The sequence below is a fragment of the Elaeis guineensis genome, chromosome 9 (assembly GCF_000442705.2).
Source record: "Elaeis guineensis isolate ETL-2024a chromosome 9, EG11, whole genome shotgun sequence".
Classification (NCBI taxonomy): Eukaryota; Viridiplantae; Streptophyta; class Magnoliopsida; order Arecales; family Arecaceae; genus Elaeis; species Elaeis guineensis.
The window spans coordinates 11,023,713-11,042,271 of NC_026001.2; the positions used below are offsets into that span (position 1 = coordinate 11,023,713).

General features: G+C 36.1%; 1 protein-coding gene across 7 annotated transcripts; it reads right to left on the reverse strand.

Annotated features, from left to right (window-relative positions):
- Positions 1–809: 809 nt before the first annotated feature.
- LOC105051661 (uncharacterized) lies at positions 810–16,848 on the reverse strand. Of its 7 annotated transcripts, none has more exons than XM_073243664.1 (10): positions 16,670–16,848; positions 9,221–9,422; positions 5,407–6,198; positions 3,683–4,045; positions 2,955–3,016; positions 2,761–2,859; positions 2,437–2,530; positions 2,044–2,142; positions 1,224–1,312; positions 810–1,140 (listed from the first exon to the last, which is right to left on the reverse strand). In XM_073243664.1, exons 2-10 carry the CDS (start codon positions 9,290–9,292, stop codon positions 1,116–1,118), a joined length of 1,695 nt encoding a protein of 564 aa, XP_073099765.1. In that variant the 5' UTR covers positions 9,293–9,422; positions 16,670–16,848; the 3' UTR covers positions 810–1,115. The 7 variants fall into 7 exon arrangements, with proteins under 7 accessions (XP_073099765.1, XP_073099763.1, XP_073099767.1 ...); XM_073243662.1 differs by lacking the exon at positions 16,670–16,848 and adding an exon at positions 11,261–11,657; XM_073243666.1 differs by lacking the exon at positions 16,670–16,848 and adding an exon at positions 11,210–11,657 and having other exon boundaries at positions 9,221–9,386.
- Positions 16,849–18,559: the final 1,711 nt, after the last annotated feature.

Here is an 18,559-nt window from a genome sequence, read left to right on the forward strand (position 1 = left end):
TACCATCTTCCCTTTCGTGCAACTCCCAGTCCCAGGAGATACGTCATGAAATCGATCGGATAAAAATGGGATATCACCATCCATATCTATATTTATTTTATTTAATAAAAAAATATATTTATATTTATTTAAAATAAATACAGATATAAATCGAATACTTAAAATATAAATATAACTATGAAGATAAGTTGAAAAATTAAATTTGTGATGGCAGATTCAAATACATTACTAAATAGATAGTAAATCAAATTAATAGTATATTAATATGATTATATATATTTTTAAAAAATTCATGGATACTAGATAAAATTAACTATGATTACAAATAAAATCAACTATTCGGATCGGATCACATGATTATCTATCCATATCCATATCATTCTTTTTAACCGAAAATGAATACGGATATTAATCAGATACTCAAATTTCTATCCATATCCGAATAGAATCAAATACAAAAATGAATTCAGATGGATAATATCCAATCACCATCATTCCTACTCATGATTAAAACTATGACAAATGGCCAAACGATTTGGTAAGCAATGAAGCGCAACATTCCATCTTCTCTGCAACCATTCATCTTCTCTGCAACCATGACCTTCAATTCCAAATTTCTAAACAATTTAGTAAATTTTTTAGCAAAACCATACACGAGCTTTTGTAACACATCTATTAGCCAAGAATGCAAAATTGGATGGATGGTCAGATCCCTCCAACAGGTACAGCATCTAAACCTCTTTTGCAATTGCTGTTTATATCCTCTTCCTGCCAATGGATTAGTATCATAACATAATCAAACTATAGTATGAGTTGAACTGGAAAATGATCCCTTCACGACCACTATAATGTGCCACCACTAAAGATACGCGTGGAACAACAGAGGTCACATCACTACCCACGTCTACCGCTTGAATGCAGCAACTTTAGTAATCAAGGAGAACATCAGTGCAAAACTACATATTCGCATGACATATTTGATATTTCCCATATATATATATATATATATCAACACCAACAGGCAAGAGATTGAAACGCTTTTGTACATGCTGCTTATATCGTTGGGACACAAATGCCTTCACGCAAATCATCCTGAGACTTGAGTTCCACCTCCGTCACCGCCATCGGGGCATCGTTTGCCTGTAGCAAAACTAGAAGAGGTCATTCCAAGTTGAAAATGCAGGACTCAATTTAGGAAGCTTCATGCATGCAGATTTGAATACCTTGGCCTTCTCCCATCAAGTGACAGATCACTAAATTGTGGCTTCCGTCCATTAACCAACAGGTTACCCGTCTGAGATGATTGGATCATCTGCAGAATTTAGCACTATGTGACTCTCTCCTCTTCAAGTCTGACATGTTGTTAGAAAAGGAAGCAGCAGAAATATAGGGGTACCATAAACGAAGAGATTCTTTAGTACGTTGGAGGCAATACCAATGATTGTCAAGCCTCCAACAGTCATCATATACAGGATATCATAATCCACTAACAATTACTTTTAGTATGAAAGACTTGAGATTGAAGGATCAACCACTTCTTAATTCCTTGACTGAAAGAAGAGCAACAAATAAGGGGGTCCAAAACTCTGCACAGCTGGTTTCCCATGTCCTTAGGAGATTTGTGCGACTAATGCAATCCATGCAATTCTTAAGAGAGTTGTAGTGTAGAGCACCAGTCACCTTGAACACTGTGGCAAACAAGCTGTGCAGAGAAAAAATGTTTGGAAATATATTTGAATGTATCGCATTTTTCTTCAAGTAAGGATTTCTAATGATGTATAGAATAGTTCAGCATTTAAATAACAACATAATTTTATACAATGAATGGTGCAAAGAGAGCTGCCTGGTCAACATTAGGGTGCTCAGCTGTGCAAGAATATCAGTAGACGAATAGCATGGAGGTAAATGAATGCATAGCAGTGTCGCGCCTGCTGGTCATCTAATATCTACTGAGCAAACACACAAGTAGTGCCATAACATAATCACACTGCCTACTAAATCCCTAAACATTAAAGAAATTAATTTGTTGTGAAAGAAGTAGACCTTTTTACTTTCTCTCCTCAGATTTCCAGTCAGATGGGGGGCAAAACTTTTTGTACTGACACCATGAACCTCTGGCATGCACCTCGTTACAAATTTCCCCTGCAGAATAAAATCCATAAGCATCACCATAAATTTATAGAATCTGCTGTATATAAACTAATAAGAGGTAATACATACTTGACCATAGAGATTAAAATAACTATACATATTATCTGAATCGGGCATGAAACAGGGATGTAAACATCATAGAGCATGCAAATGAACAGGATGAGCTATTTACCTCTCTACGTTTAGAATGAAGATTTGAAGCAACTATTTGGAAGTTGCCAAAGAATGCACAAGAAAACATAAATATCACTGAACAGAACAAACAGCTAAGCTAGCCAACTTTACCTCTTTCTTTTTATTTTGTCTGACAGCATCTATGGATCCGGAGACAGTTCCACCATTTGGATCAGACTTGTCTCGAGCAGGAAGGTTAATGGACCTGGTTCACAGGTAACTTCGGATTTTTAGATCCTACTAGCTAATGAATATAAAAAAATAAAGAGCAAACAGTCCAGATGAATTTTCTCATCTGCAGCCTGTCAACCAAGTAGTTCCAGTAATCATCAGTTTCAAGATAAAACTAAATGGTGCTGGCACAAGATTCCAGTTCCATAACCAAATACTAATATAGCCAACTCCAGCAAGTTAAGATTTAAGCAAGTAACATACCTTGCCTTTGGTGGTCCAAGCATGGTAATACCTCCTCCCCTAGGAATGGTATTTTTGCTCTCTGATGCTAAAGGCATTCTTCTGACTTCTCCAAAGCCTCTAAAAATTCCAAATCAGATGGTGCAGAACAATGGTGTGAGTATGAGCTGAACCTATCCTTCAATAAGGTTGCTAAAATCATCAAAAAAATCGACCTTTTGTTTTCTGATCCTCTACTTTTCACACTAGTAGTTGTGGCTGATTTCTTTGAAGTAACCTGCAAGAAAAACAGAAATGCAGATGAGGCAATATTATTATAATGCCTTTGATCAGAAGTACCAATAAGTGTGAAATGGAGTGGCCATGAATGCAAAACTGACACCAATTTTGATATAAAATTATGACATTCTAGAAAAAGAAACAATAGTACATATAGAAGGCTTTTACAACAATGATAAATAACATGAAGTTCTTATACTGGAGCCATTTAGACTTATCTATCCCAAACAAGATAAGAATATATGCTGTTGATGTATGTGCCTCTACCCATTATAGATTTGCACCTTGTCACCTTTCTATCTACAACCCATGTTGAAATTAGAATCAATAAAGTAAGAAATCCAACAAGCCAATAGGACATTCGCAACTTGCTCCTAAGAAGAACATTTTCCTCCAACTTAATGAACTAGATGAATGAATCCCAAGTGAGTATTACAAAGCAATTTCTAGACAAATATAACATAGGCCATTTAGATGTTCTTAAAAATAATTTCACAACACTAAGTGTTAAGAGTTCATGTGTCTGGAGATGGCGTCGACAATACTAACAATACCAAAGTGAAGCAAAATTGGCAAGATTTCTTCAAACAAAAAACATCAAAGGAGGAAGTGGAATGTATCAATTCCATTGCTCTGGAGCAGTAATTATCAAAGGAAAGGTTACCTGAACATTTGCAAAATTTGCATGATTTAATGATGGTGCTGACTTGTTTGAGGTTTTGGGATCCAATCTTCGTGTACCTTCTCTAATGCCAGAAGGGCTGGCAGCTCGTTTTTCAGTAGCAAAAGAAAAAGGGCGAGGTACTGTAACGCTAAAACGCACTTCTGTAAGTTGTCTGTGGGAAACAACAGAGGTAGATCGGCAGTTGCTTGAGACTCTATCAGCATGAGTCTTGCTTGAAAATATGCCGTTATCTGTCCTGCTGATCATCCCCTGAGATAGATATTGTGGCCTTCGAGTTGAATTTGTTTCTGATTTGCTTTTGCAGTCCAACTCTAGGCCATTTCTCACCAAGGCAGCAGGCCCCTGACAACAGATTAGATGAAGAAATTACTTAATCATCCAATGGACATGCCACTAGGTACTTTTTCAATCTGTGGATAAATTATCATGTTTTCCATAAACTGATTCCTATTAAGAAAAATCCACTGTACCTTGGGAAAGCAAATAAGCTTGCAAGGAATTACATGAACAGAGGAATTGCTTCAAATTTGAATAGCCGGGCCCTAAACAATTACTAACTATATTTGAAAGAAGTATTTATGCAATCTAGGAGTATAACTTTAATGATTTTTCTTTTCAAAAAAAAAATCTGGAGAAACAGATTTTGTTAGCAAACTTGACATGCTTCATGGTAGAACTCTTCATGAAGAAATTATTGACAAAATAAATGCATTCGTTACTTTGATTAACAGCCTATCTTGGAGAAATATTACCACAATCTATCAAATCAATTATTCCGATAAACTATACTCAAAATCGTAGCTACCAAATTTGCTGACTTTTTTTTTGAAAAAAAATGAATTATTCTTGATTGATAGCCTTGCCGAATCACTCAATGAATCATACATCATTTTGAGAATGAATCACGAATATAATAAATTTCATAATCTTGTTAACAAATCATGAATCTTTAATTGATAAAATAATGTCCTATCTTTTTCAAAAAAAAAAAAAAATCCACAGCCATGCTTGTGCTTTGAAGTGCAGAAGCAGGTTGGTGTCATTTGGGGAACTGGGGGATTGGAAAGTCAGATTTGACTTGAGGTTTAAACATTATTTTTGAATTACTTAGGGACTTTTTGGATATTCCTACAGCCTAAACCATATCTTGTGCTTAATTAGGATGATCTATTGAAAAGGGTTTAGGTAATGACATATAACTTATTGTTTTGTGATAATATTTACTGTAACTTCTAGCATTATATATCAAAAACTACAATAAGAAAACCTGACTCTACCCAAACACCCCCTCCTTCTCCCCTGACCAAAAAGATGATTTCTATCTCCACCCTGGATCAAATCACATGTCTGCATGTGGTACCATGCTAAAAACATCATAAAGCTTCATCTGTAGCAATCATAAAGATCTATGGTGATCATGAAAGTCATTTGGATCGCAAAAGGCATATGACCATGATATGGATTTGGAACTAAATGCTTAACATGGAATTTTCAATGGTTGCAGTGCAGTTGGTCATCTAAAGCACTTGAAATATTTTGATATTTCGATCTTCATGTTCATTCATTTTCCCCCTTTTTTTTGGTTGTTTCTGTTTTGTGAACGATTAGCTTAGGAATGGTATATATTCAACTTAAATTTGATTATGCGGATCTATTAGGCAGCAAAAAGTAATTAAAAAAGTCCAATTCCAACTTTGGCATACCTTCTTGACCTTTGGAACTGATACATGTTTCTCCATATGCCTCTTAGTACCTGACTTCATTTTCCCTACAGTAGTGTTGTCAACCAGCCAATGCTCTGAATTCTCTGGATTAGAATCTACAGAAAATAATGCTGTCCTTTGGGAAGCTGCCACAGTCATGGCATCACATGCTGAATTGTCATATTTTGTTGAAATCCCTCCATCATCAAGTCCACTGAGATCATGCTGACCAATTTCTTCTTTGCTTTTTACCAGCGATACATGTACTGAGGATTCTGTATCCCAGGTCCGCATCTGATGAGCATAGTCTGAGTTCTTTTCCTCTTCAATCTCTTCCAAGCTTTTTTCTGATGGTGTCACAATCTCCTGGTTCAAGTCCTTTAATTGAAGAGTTTCATTGAAGCTTTTCCCTTTTTCCGAGGCAACTCCAACTGCAGCATTTTTTAAGCAAGCATTGTTAGCATTTGCTACCCCATTTCTGACACTTTCAAGTTGTGTAGCTGTTTCATCTTCCTCTCCTGTTTGGCTAGAAATACTATCATCACCACCATGATCTGATGGGCGTTCAGTTTGCTGATTCTCCTGCGAAGCCTTCATAGCTCGAATCCTTTGGTAATACTCTTCAAAGTATGCCTTCTTTTGGGCAACTAAACCAGGAGCTCTGAATTTCTCCAGCTCCTCTTGTCGTCTATCGCAAGTAAACACCGACCTTCTTTCCCATGACAATGATTCAACTGCAAATCTTCCAAAGGATATTGAACCATGATCAAGCATTTGGGAAATTGAAACTTCCTGCAAACCACAAAAAAAAAAAAAAGAAAAAAAAGAAGTGACATGTAGGATCTTACATAAAAGAAATGAAAAGTAAAGAAAAAGGAAACAAAATAAAATATCAACGATATACTAGCTCACGTAATAACAATCTTGTCCATATAATCCTACTACAGAATAGTGAAGACACAAAGGAATTGAAGAAGATCAGGACCAATTACAGTTTAAGCCCAAAGCACTGCAAGTTCAGGTTTCAAAGGATACAAGACACGTAGAGCTTCATATGTATGCACCAAGTAACCAACAAACAGGAAGGCAAGGCCCTTGTACCTTTAAACCCTAAACGTGTCTTAGAGATGGCATAATTTAGAGCAAAAATTAATGATGCATATGTGGACGAAGTTTAGAGTCAGACCAGACAGATAATATACACAAGGGAATAACAATGAAAAACGAGGTAGAACTTAAGAGAGATAAAATGAAAGATATTATGTTCCAAAAATGCAAACGAGAATAAGAACAATGGAATGATGATTTTCAAGAATTCCCCAAAATGGACCAAAGCAACAGCATTCAGTCAAGAAACTGTTTAATGATGTAGTAACAAATTTTTATTCAGATTAGCAATGACACGTTATAAGAGATAGCTTTAATATTTTAGTGACATATAAGTAATAGTAATTATATTATGTTCTGAAGAAATGACATTCAGTATCTAATTTAAATTTAGTGATTTATTAGGAATGCAATTCCTGTCTATCCCACAAATTGCATTTTTGATTAGTACTTTCGACTAAAATTCTGAGAACTTGAGAAACTTAGTGTTCAGATCCTTCTTGCAAGATAATGCTCATGTTCAGATTACGCTTATGTAGATTGGTTAACTGTCAGTTAACATGCTAAGAAAGTTTTTGAGTTGTTGACCTAGGGTATCAAGATTCAACAATATGTAGATCAATCGACAGAAGAATCTCCTTCAGTATTTAGTTGCTCTGGCCAAATACATCCTTTGCTAGCTGCAACATTTAATCTATGATTCTCTATTGCAACATCTCTCACCATATCTAGCCGTACCTCTCAACAATCAACATCCTCTAATACTATACATCCATGGTCAATTAAGCTGATGCATCACTTGCTTGATGAGCTGTCCAATGTTCTTTTAGAACGCTGACAAATCTTTTGTGAAAATGACCATATAAAATATTCGATGGCTTGTTGGATCCATCATTCACTCACCTATCAAGAAGAACTTCCGCCTAGTCAATATAGTATGTAATGTGCCCTTTAGTATGGGAGAAGTAACACCATATAAGGATTGATGAATATGTATCGTACAAGCAACTGATCAGCAGAGGAATAGAAGCTTCAGTGCAAGTAGTCATAAGGGAGATTCACTCCTCTAGCATAGCTATGCTGTCATTGCTTGCATGATGTTCCTCTCAAAAATTGTCCCTCAACCATAAGGCAACAGGTAAGTTATTCTCTGTTTGTTTGACATATTGTCTGTGATGTCCTTTGCATTGAACCTTCCTGTCTTTTGCAACATCTACTCTTTCCATACTCCAATATAATCATCATATGGCTCTATGCTTACTTGGTTCGGTGCATTATACTTCTGTGAACTCTGCTGATGCTATGCTTCCGTAGGTTTCACAAACAAAGTCAATTCCATGTAGTCGACTTTCTATCCTATCAGGCTTCTCTAAAAGTCTGGTTTCTGTCTAAACTTAAAATTTTAGATAGCATCAAAATATTTGTGTCAGTGCTCAACTTATCATATTGGTAACCGAACTAGAGCTGCAGCGCATCTTATATAGACTCAAACATGTTGTATGCCATTTGTGCCTTCTGACCCAGAAATATGTGGAGTCATGATCATGAGCTTTCTTGATCTCGTTTCCCCACATAAATTAGTGATTGCTAATCTATACTATGATCAATCTGCTTAACATTATGACAGTAACTAAATTGGGGAACAAAGTTCACTTTCATTATAAAAGCGAGAAGAATTAAATCAGAACAATGGGAACAGGCTTTAGGCAAATCATGTCTTTGCTATTAATCAGTAGGTGATGAACTTTGCCTAGCATTCCAGCCATTATATGCTCTACTAAGAAAGTTCTGTGAAATAAGATCCATGAACACAACCATAAATCCTCTTGAAAATGAGGCTTGATGACCTTGTCATGTTGTCACATATGATGCAGACATGTCAGACTTATTGGCAAACCATTGATGTATGATCTAACTTGAGTTGAAATGGGGAGCATCATAACACACGTACCACTGCATATCATATTATTCTGTTCTTTTGAACTGTGGTAATATGCCCTTATAGCTAGTCCATTATATACTGAGCTAGCAGTCCTAATGGGATGATCTTGCACCCCAAAACTAAATAAATTTCTTGACACTTTGTTGATTAATATGCTGTACAAAAAAAAATAAAATTTGAAAGGTCGTGGACACAAGAGCCTCAATCTACAACACATCCAAAAGTTGCACTAATGCTGCCATCAGATTAATATAGGAACTTGCTGGAATATCCAAAGGTTACACACTTGCACCGCTATTGGTTTACATTAAGTTTTGCACAGTAAAAAATCTCTTAATAAGCAGGATATATGCAGCAAAGCATGATATATAGTAGCACATGTTTCATACATAAGAATAGTGCATTAAAAGAAGAGCTAAAATAATTGAGAAGGCAAGATTCCACAACAGTTCAATGTTAAAACAAATCATAAGACCATATATAAAAATCAAGGTATTTAGCGCTATGCTAAGAAAAATTTACTAAAATTACTCAGAAAAAATGGACTACTTTAAAGCCACAGAATATCGAAGGCACAGAAAGAGTCTTTATAATGAAGGCATTTCTTATGTTGAGAATAACAAGAAATACATAAAAAAGAGCTGCAGTTTACATGATATCGCAAGCATTATGTCGAAGAAAACAACTTTAAGAAGCACAAACAATGGACAGACAAAATATTCAGAATTAGTAATTACTGGGTTACCTAATAAAAGAAGGAAGTACCTGAGAGTCATCATGGTCCGACAATTTATCATGCGACCATCCATTATAAGTTTGACCAATATCAGTTGCCATATCATATCAACCAGGTCTTACACAATGGTTTCCACTACAAAACCCCATAATAAGAAGCCTCCATCATGAAAAATCCGGAAGATGTCCTTCCTTTCTACCAAGATAAAGCCATAGGTGTAAGATGTATCAGCTGTTAACAAGGTAACATGAGCAAATTTCAGGAACAAGTTCTTACTGCTGTTATTGATAATTTCAGCAGATAACTATCACAACTATATAAAAGGGGGAAGAGGGGGATTGAGGAAATTTGTGGAAAGGTTTAGCCTCTTTTGGAGAACACAAATAGATCATCAATGACAAAGACAAAATTCATTTCTATGCTGGCAAGAGAAATGAAGGGAAGTGCTGAAATTTAGATGACAATCTTATGTGAAGAAACAAAATGAAATATTGGGTGCATTTATGGTGAATAATTCATTAAAGAGCAGAAAATTCATGAACAGTTGACTAACATGAACTTAAAAAATAATCTACAACTAAAGAATCAATCATGCTAATATGCAGAGAACCATTAGTAAAAAAGAGTTGAACAATAAACTGATGGACATTTTAAGGCTAGATTTAATTTTTCCCAACTAAGTTTGCTCCACCAATTTCAAGTTTCAATGATTATCACTGCACATTCTTAGATTTCATCAAAAGTGGAATTAAAGTTGTTGCAGTAAGACACCAAATAAAAGAAAAATCGAAGAAAATAAAGATCAACAAAAATAAAGATCAACGCAAATACAGGATTTATATCGAAAATCCTTTAAATTAAAAGAAAAAACCACAGGCAGAGATGGTTGGAGATTTTTACTATCTTCAATCTTGGAGATTACAGAGTACAAGGTAAAAAGATCTAGAAAAGCACTCATGCTTCGAAGGCAATATATCTCGCCAAAACAGATACATAGAAAGGCCCCTATTAACTCTGTGGCCAGTGCTAATCTAAATGCAAGACTTCTCTACAAAAGTAAATATAGGAAACAATAACAAGAGAAAAAGGATGAGTTGTTGTTTTAGTGAAATCGAGTAAAGAAATAAAGGAAAAGGACAAGAGAAGGATTCACATAAAATCTCAATTCTCCAGGTGTAGTCTTCCAGGTTATTAAGGACTTCTTATGCGAAGCAAGAATCTTTGGAGAAAAGAACCTATGTGAAGGGGCATAATTCAAGAACAAGCTAAGAAAGTTGGTCAAGTCATTCCAACACATTCTGTAGTTAATATCAAAGTAGCACCTGAAAATGATTTAGATTGAGATCATTCACTGACTACCACGTATTCTCATAACAAATTCTGTCAAGCAAACTAAGTAATACTAGCATCACACACCAAACATCCACTTTGCGACAGATCAAAATCAAACGTCTAGGAGACTTGTGTATTGCATTCTTGTTACCTGTCTCCTCGTATCAAAATTCCATAACCCACGTCTTGAAAGAGCAAAGCTTAAGAAAATATTATGACAGTGCTAACAGCAGATTCCAGCTTCCAGAAACTAAAGCAGACTTTTAAACTGTAAATTTACCAAATATAAAAAGGAAACAAGTAATTTCTTTCCAGCATGATGATCAAATTTTGGAAGATAATGTTTCTGCATCCACACTAACAAGATCAATGTTTCCTTTATAAAAATGACAGGTAATGCCACAGCCATAAAGAGAGAGAGAGAGAGAGAGAGAGGAACGAAATTAGTAGAGAAAAATTGCTGCTCAAGAGAAACATTCTTGAAAATAGAAAAATCACAAATTCCGCCCTCCAACTTCTTACCGTATGTTAAAATCAAAGATTTTATCTTTTCCTCTGCATCATAACCCTTACCGAAGTAAGAAAAGGAAAACTATAACAACAATCGTATTGTTCCATCTTTTCGGTACCAAGAAGATAACCGAAACAAGGGAAAAAAGAGAGCAGGAAAGATCTCAAGAGCAAACCAGGGTTGAAAGCTTGAAACAAGAAGTACTAGAGGTTTGAAGCCCTTGAACCTGTGCTTCCAATACTAGGCTCCCAAACACCAGGATTTCAGCTCAAGAAGAGTTCTGAGATCACCAATAGCCGGAAAAGAAGCGCAGTGCTCCAAAACCGGGAGAGAGAAAGAAAGATACTGATTTGGGCATCATTGCAGCATTAATAAATGCACGTTTTCACACGTATCATGTTTGCTGGAAATCTAACGCTGTAAAATAAATAAGAACAGAAAAGTAGTTGGGTCATGGGGAGATAGATGAATGGAGTTCAGTTCCACAGGCCTAACTTATATGGCCATTTTGTCCTTTTCTTGTGCGATGGGCATCTCGGAAGGTCCTTGCCTTCTTGGCTTTCAAGTAGGGAGAGGGGAGCGACCGTTGCTTCCGCTGGGGTGAAAAGCTTCACTACAGCGCACGTGGGACTCGCACGAAGACTTATGGGAGAGGAGATGGGTCTCAGATCTAGTCTAACGCAATGGTGGGCCAGTCTCTGGTTGAGTGGGCCCACTTCTGATGCTCCATACGGTGTGCAAGTGAGTAGACGGCGGGATCCACACCATATCTGTGTGGCTTTTATTTTAACCATCTACGTTCCATCAATTGGATCCTCCTCAACGGACGGCTGGAGTTTAATTGGACCGAAACAGATGACAGGAAGGGCTATTGCTGCCTCAAAAGACTGATGGAACTCACACTTGACGCGTACTCCATTTGTTAGGTCATATGGGAGGACACGTAGCCTGTTACTATCTATAACTTAATATTTCTGACAAGCACTGGACAAATGCCGTTCTGGTCACGTGACTTCTAAAGCTTTTTTTGTAGTACTAACTTCGCGTCTAAACTACTACTACGTTTTGTAGCATTCCATACAGTACCATTTGCACAAACGTTCTTTGGCTGTTAGTGGTCATGGCTAGGTGCACTCCGGCTACATCTACAGCTATTACGCATGATATGCATCTTTAACGCAAGCAGGCATCCAAATACCGAATGTTTGGACATGCGGTATTGGCGTGAGGACCCATGTGGTTTGCGTTTGATCTCGCATCAAGCATGAACTAGGTGGGTTTGAATTTAATCTCATATTAATTATAAATTAATATAAATTTTAAATATTTATATAGGATCAATGAATTCGAATGGCGCATCTCGATTAGTTCTTTTAGATAAGATCCTGAGCTATGATAGCTGATGTGCACCATCTCAAAATATTTGGCCTATAGTATGATGTTGCTAGCACCTCACATGTACAAATTGACAATTACAAAAATGATATCTCAGTCTTGCTTATAGTGTGAGCACTGATAGCTCAATTCAATATGATACTAGCTAAATAGTTTAAAAAAAACTTAGTTCTCATGGCTAATTGTTTTCTCCCAATGCATGACTACATTCTCATAAATTTGCTTCCTAAATGATAACCATCATTGTTTGTTCCCTTCGATTGAGCAACATCTCATCCACGATGGCGCTTTCATCACCACCCTTATCTGCTACTAAGCTCCAAGATTGGGCTGAAGTTGGTTGGAGCCAAAATGAACTAAGGTTGGTGCAGCTGCTAATATACCTTAATTGACTTTTAAGTTTGAAAAGAAGTTTATTTATCGAAGTTTTTTCCATAGATAACTCTTCAATATTGAAGTCAATCGGAAGCTAAAGAATAATGGAAAGGAGAAAATGAGAGAGTAAAAGTAGTGGCATGATCTCGAGTGAATTATTTGAGGGTGCTCTGCTCTCTCCTACTTACAATGGTTGATAGTCATTTCCGCAACAAGTGGTGTGTACAATAACTATATAGTAATAGCTAGTAAATGGATTGTAATAGTTAACCGCATGCTCCGATGATTACAAATGCCTTAATCATGTGATAATAGCTACGGGCATATTGTCATTGATTGTCGAACTGGTACGATGGCATCTTCAAATCGTTCATGTCCAAGATGATGAGGTCAATCATGCTTAGTTGGTTCACCTCGGATCATATCAAGGTTAGCCGAAACTATAACGGCCCAGTACTTGAGCCTGTAGACCTTTGGCAGCCCAACAATAAAAAAAAAAACAAATTTCAGAAGAAGGAAGACTCCTAATCGAAGTCTTCTTCCTTCCCTTTTCCGGCGAAATCGGACTCAAAGAGTCCGGCTAGGGTAGGAAACCTTCACTATAAAGATCCCCTTCCTCCCTTAGGATCTTTCAACAAAAAATTTTCGAAGAAATTTGAGGAATTGTGAAATTTTCTCAAGGGAGGCACCGTGAGTGTTGATCGGAAGAAAGGGCCGTCAAGCTGTTTTTGGCCGTCGGAACAAGGTACGTTTTTTCTCTCTTTTTCTTTCGAATCGATCCTCCGGCCATCGGGTGCTTGAAAGCCGGCGAGATGCCGGTTTGGGCTCAAACAGGGACACCCCTGTTTACGTTGTTTTTCTCCTTCCGCCGCCGGCAGCAAAGGGGGGTGGGGCTGCCACTGAGATGGTAGCCTCGCCGTCATCGAGTCATTGCCGGAGAGGGTGGCCGGAGGTGGCTCACCTGGCCGGATGAGGGGGAGGCGCTCGGAAAGAGCGCGGGTCCCTGTTTTTGATCGTGGGGAAGAGAAGAAGAAGCCTCTTCTCTCTTCTCTAAATAAAAAAAAATATATATATATATATTAAATATATATATACACACACACATATATATATATAAATAAATAAATAAAAATTAAATTATATATATATATATATATATATATATATATATATATATATATATATATATATAAAAGGGGGGAACATAGGTAAGAGTTCCGATAAACCTCAATATATAATTTTTTTAAAAAATTTTTTTGGTTAAATTAATTTGTTTTGTTTGATAGGAGAACAGTCCAACGACCAGGGGGACAACGAGTAGGGTTTGATTTTCAGACTATAAGGCTGTGAATTTGAATTCTATTTATCAAGGTAAGAATCCTGTACATGATCATCGCTAAATATATGTTATTTATTTGTTAGTCTATATGTTGAATTTGCAATATCGAAATTATAATCGATGAATTTTCTATGCTCGAGACATTGAGATATGGCTTATATGAATATTTTTTTTAAATATGAGTATGTTATGAAAGGATTTTTATGATTGATGGTATGAGTCTTATGGATATGACTTATCAATTTCATCATTCTGTAATTTGAAATAATTCGATAAAATCAAGAATTAAATGAAAAGATATGTTTTGGACTAGCCTCGACATATGAATCAGCCGGTCAGGAGCTCATGCCTGGGACAGCCGCCAGGAGCTTATGCCTGGGACAGCCTCTCACGGGCTTTCGTTCGTGGATAGCCGGCCAGGAGCTCATCTGGACAGCCTTGAAAGGCTTATATGAAAGAATAATTGGATTGGGAAGAGATTGAGGTATGCTCTGGGTTAGTCCAAAGCCAAAAAGGGATAAAAGATTAAAACCGAAAATGTGAGAAGATACAACATATAATATGTAATTCAAAAATGAATGGAGACTTCACTTGATGATATATGATGATCCATATTATTAAATGCATCTTTATGATAATATTTAATTATTATATACATATGAGTCTTCACCAATTGTATTGATTTCAGAAATATTACTTTTATCTACTAGCTTGATGTACATGTGCAGTGATTCTTACTGAGCTGGAGAAGCTCATATTTTCTTCTTATTTTTTTTCAGACTCACAGGATGCTTAGTTGGATGGTTTGGGCGAGAGCAAATGAGAACTAAAGCCTTTAGTAATTTAGTTAGCTTAAATTCTCTGATACTAATGAACATTTGAATAATTGTATTGAACAAGTTTACATTCGATTTGAAGTTGTGACTCGGTTGATTGATTTGGTATTTAATTGGTTATTTAAAATTTTGAAGTGTTAAATTATTAGGCCTTACATGATCAGGACATTGCTCAGGGTTGTGTGGCCGTGTCTCGTGCCCAACTCAAGTGCTGGGTTTGGGGCGTGACAGAAACATCCTCCACATTAGGGATAGAAGGTTAGAAAGAGAGAGTAGAAATGATAATGGTATAATTTTAAGTCTAATTACAAAAATACCAATTACATTACTCTTTCGCGGATATCCAACCATGCATAGGAAACCATCCAATTTTAAATAAACGGTCAGATTGTGTACTTGTAAAGATCAGAATACCATAGATATAAGCTAATTTTGCTATCTCGGATGACACAATTTGAAATAAGATACATATAAATGGCCAAGATTAGTAAATTTGATTTTTGAAAATTTTTGTTATTATAATATTTCAGCTTTAATATTTAGAAAAAATTGAAAAGAAAAGGCAGCTTTATGCACGTGCCCGGAGCAAGACTCATAACCACTAAAATTTGATAAGCTTGTGAGCCCGATGGACACCTCACCCGATCTCCCCACTTTTTATCACTAAAAAATCCCATCCCTTCAGAAAGTAACGTGGAAAGAGAACTCCACGCTCGAAGAACTCGCGGACAAAAAGAAGGCTCACATGGAGGCCATTGCCATTTCCAAGCAACGAATAACACGCACTTGTCGGAACCGATCACATGAAAGAGCCCTTTTCTCTTACGTTCAATGCAAATGCAAGATCCTAGCTTTTAACGTGTTTGTTGGGACCACATGATACTGCCGGGGCCCGTTCTTTACCCCAATGGGGGATTGACACATCAGCTATGGGGCCACCACTACCCAGAATGCAGACACGATAACAGATTCTAGGCCAACCAGTGGAACAAAAAGAGATCGAACTCTCTGGTCCCACCATCTGTTCAACTATAAACCGTTGATTAATGGGTCTCATCTCAATGGACGGTAGGGATTTAGATGGACGGTATTGAGGTAAAAGAGGATCCGAACTCACAGAGAAAGAACGAAAAAATATACTTCTCTCGAATAGTTTTTGAATCGAAAATAGAAAAAACTTTTCCAGAGCTCCGTGGTCAGAGATCGAAACTTATAAAATTTTACATCAAACTGCAGCTCAAATGCTGAACTCATCAGTTTAAATATCATTTTCCTCCTCCCATACAAATCTATTTTATCAGTTTCGCCCATTAAACTTGAATTCTTGATGTAGAATTCTAGCGTGAAATAAGATGTAATTTTTTCTGAACTGACATCAGATCCAATTTTGATCAGTTCAAAACGTCGAACTAAACGATCGGCTTTCTTCCTAAGATTTTCCAACAAAGGGACATTTCTGCAAATCTAGAATTAGATCACAGGTTCGGATCGAAAAATTTTGGGAGAACCCCACCAAAAACGAAGAGTTCGGGAGGAAAATTAGCTGAATTCGAGCTATGAGGCTTCAAATGACGACGAATTCTACTACATTTCCTAGAATCTTTAGATCAGATCCAACACTCACTCACCGCACCAAGATTAAGAAAAATTCAAGAGAATTCAAGAAATTAAGGGCGATGGGAGCGCGTACCTTTTGATCAAGAAGAAATCTCCGACGTAGTGAAGTACTTGGATCCCAGATCGCAGATGAGAGATCTGACAAATTTTAAAATTCTAGAAACGATTCAAGAAGACCTCCGATTCGATCCAAATCAAAATCTATACCAGAAATCCTCTCTCTCTCTCTCTCTCTCTCTCTCTCCTCCCTCTCTCTCTCTGGGGGGCAAAGCGAGAGACACTATGCCTTCTAAGCGGGAGATGCACAGTAGCCAAGTAGTTGGTTCATCCTCTAAAAAATCGCCCCTGCTATTACTTTAATTACGAGAAAGCCATCCATTTGCGGTGCACTTCGAGCCGTTAGATCTGTCACCATCCAATCCAACGATGGACACCGGAAAGGGGACCATCCAAGGAATGGTTCCTATCAAGTGATGGACTGATGGAACGGGCGTTGGAGTTTAATAAGACGGTGACTTACTGGATCTCTAGCTTAAAAAACATGACAGGCTTGGAATGTTGTACACATATACTGTTTGGTGACAAAGAACAAATTCTCTCTCTTTCTCAGGACAGTATTAGCTATTGTTTAACCTTCCACCTTTGAAAATTGCATGCAAGAATCTTGGAACACATGGCTCCACGTGTAAGCTAGCTTAAGCTAGCTTTGTGCTTTTGTTTCTTAGGTTATGACTTGACAAGTTCATCATCTGAGACTTTTGTATTCATTGACCTTAATTAGATACAAGTGCCACATATTCACATCAACAAGGACCCATGTAGTTGGTTTGCCACAAATAATGACACATATAGTTTTGCATTTGTTTGGCCTTAATGGTGAAGATGTTCAACGTATTAACATCAGCATGAACACATGTCGATTTATACATTATGGAGACCAGCTAGAATTGATTTTAACATTTTGAGATGTTGATTGTTTATCGTCACCGTGGAGACCAACTAGCATGAATCTTTCGATTATCTTAACACATTGATCATGACAAATTGCTGGAAACTATGTGGAGTTTGACCAGCATTAAAGGTAAGAATTCGCCAATATAGATTAATCCTTTCATTTTTGAGTCATGTTAATAGAACTTTGAGACGGAATCATCTTTTTTCGCAATAAAGAAACTTGAGTGGTACTGATGTATTGGATTAGATAGCATTCATATGAGAAAAGAGATGTCATGTGGACATTGTCCTTGTATTTCTCTACTGAACTATCTCACATAGAAAGCTCTTCTTTGAAGGTACCTATAAATTTATGTAAATGATAATCCAACTGAATTTGCTCTAAAACAAATTATTGAAAAAATAAATTAACTGCAGTGTTTAAGTATTTGATATATATGCACTACAAGAAAATAATCTTTTTGCGATGATTTTTTTGCGACGAAAATTTTTTCATCGTTAATAAGCCTACTTGTAACGTATCAAAATTTTCATCGATAAAAAAATATTTATAATGCTTTAATAATTTCATCATCAATAAAAAATATTAGCGACAAAAAATAGAATTTCGTCGCAAATAAAAGTTATTTTCGATGATTTTTTCATCATAAATAATAAAATATTATTTAAATTCTAAATATTCAAATATTAGTGATAAAAATATTTTCATCATAAATAATTCAAATTTTTGGGATGAAAAATATATCTTCATTGTAAATAACTGTTATTTATGACTAAAAATTTTCATCACTAATGTTTAAAAAAAATAAAAAAATATCAAATATTATAGATTATTTGCAACGTAAGTTTTAGTTGTAAATAATTTAATTATTTATGATAAAAATTTTAGTTATGTCACAAATAAAATTTATTAACGATAAAAATTTCATCATTAATATTTAAAAAAATTAAAAAAATAAAAATTTAAAAATTAAAGATTATTTATGATGAAAAAAATACATCATAGATA

Excerpts from the sequence above, each read along its gene's own strand:
- LOC105051661 (XM_073243664.1), bottom strand. The coding sequence starts at position 9,292 with ATGGCAACTGATATTGGTCAAACTTATAATGGATGGTCGCATGATAAA. Across the intron at positions 2,143-2,436 it reads GACAAAATAAAAAGAAAGAG|GGGAAATTTGTAACGAGGTG; the intron begins GTAAAGTTGGCT and ends TTTATTCTGCAG. Across the intron at positions 1,313-2,043 it reads TGAGGAGAGAAAGTAAAAAG|ATGATCCAATCATCTCAGAC; the intron begins GTCTACTTCTTT and ends TAAATTCTGCAG.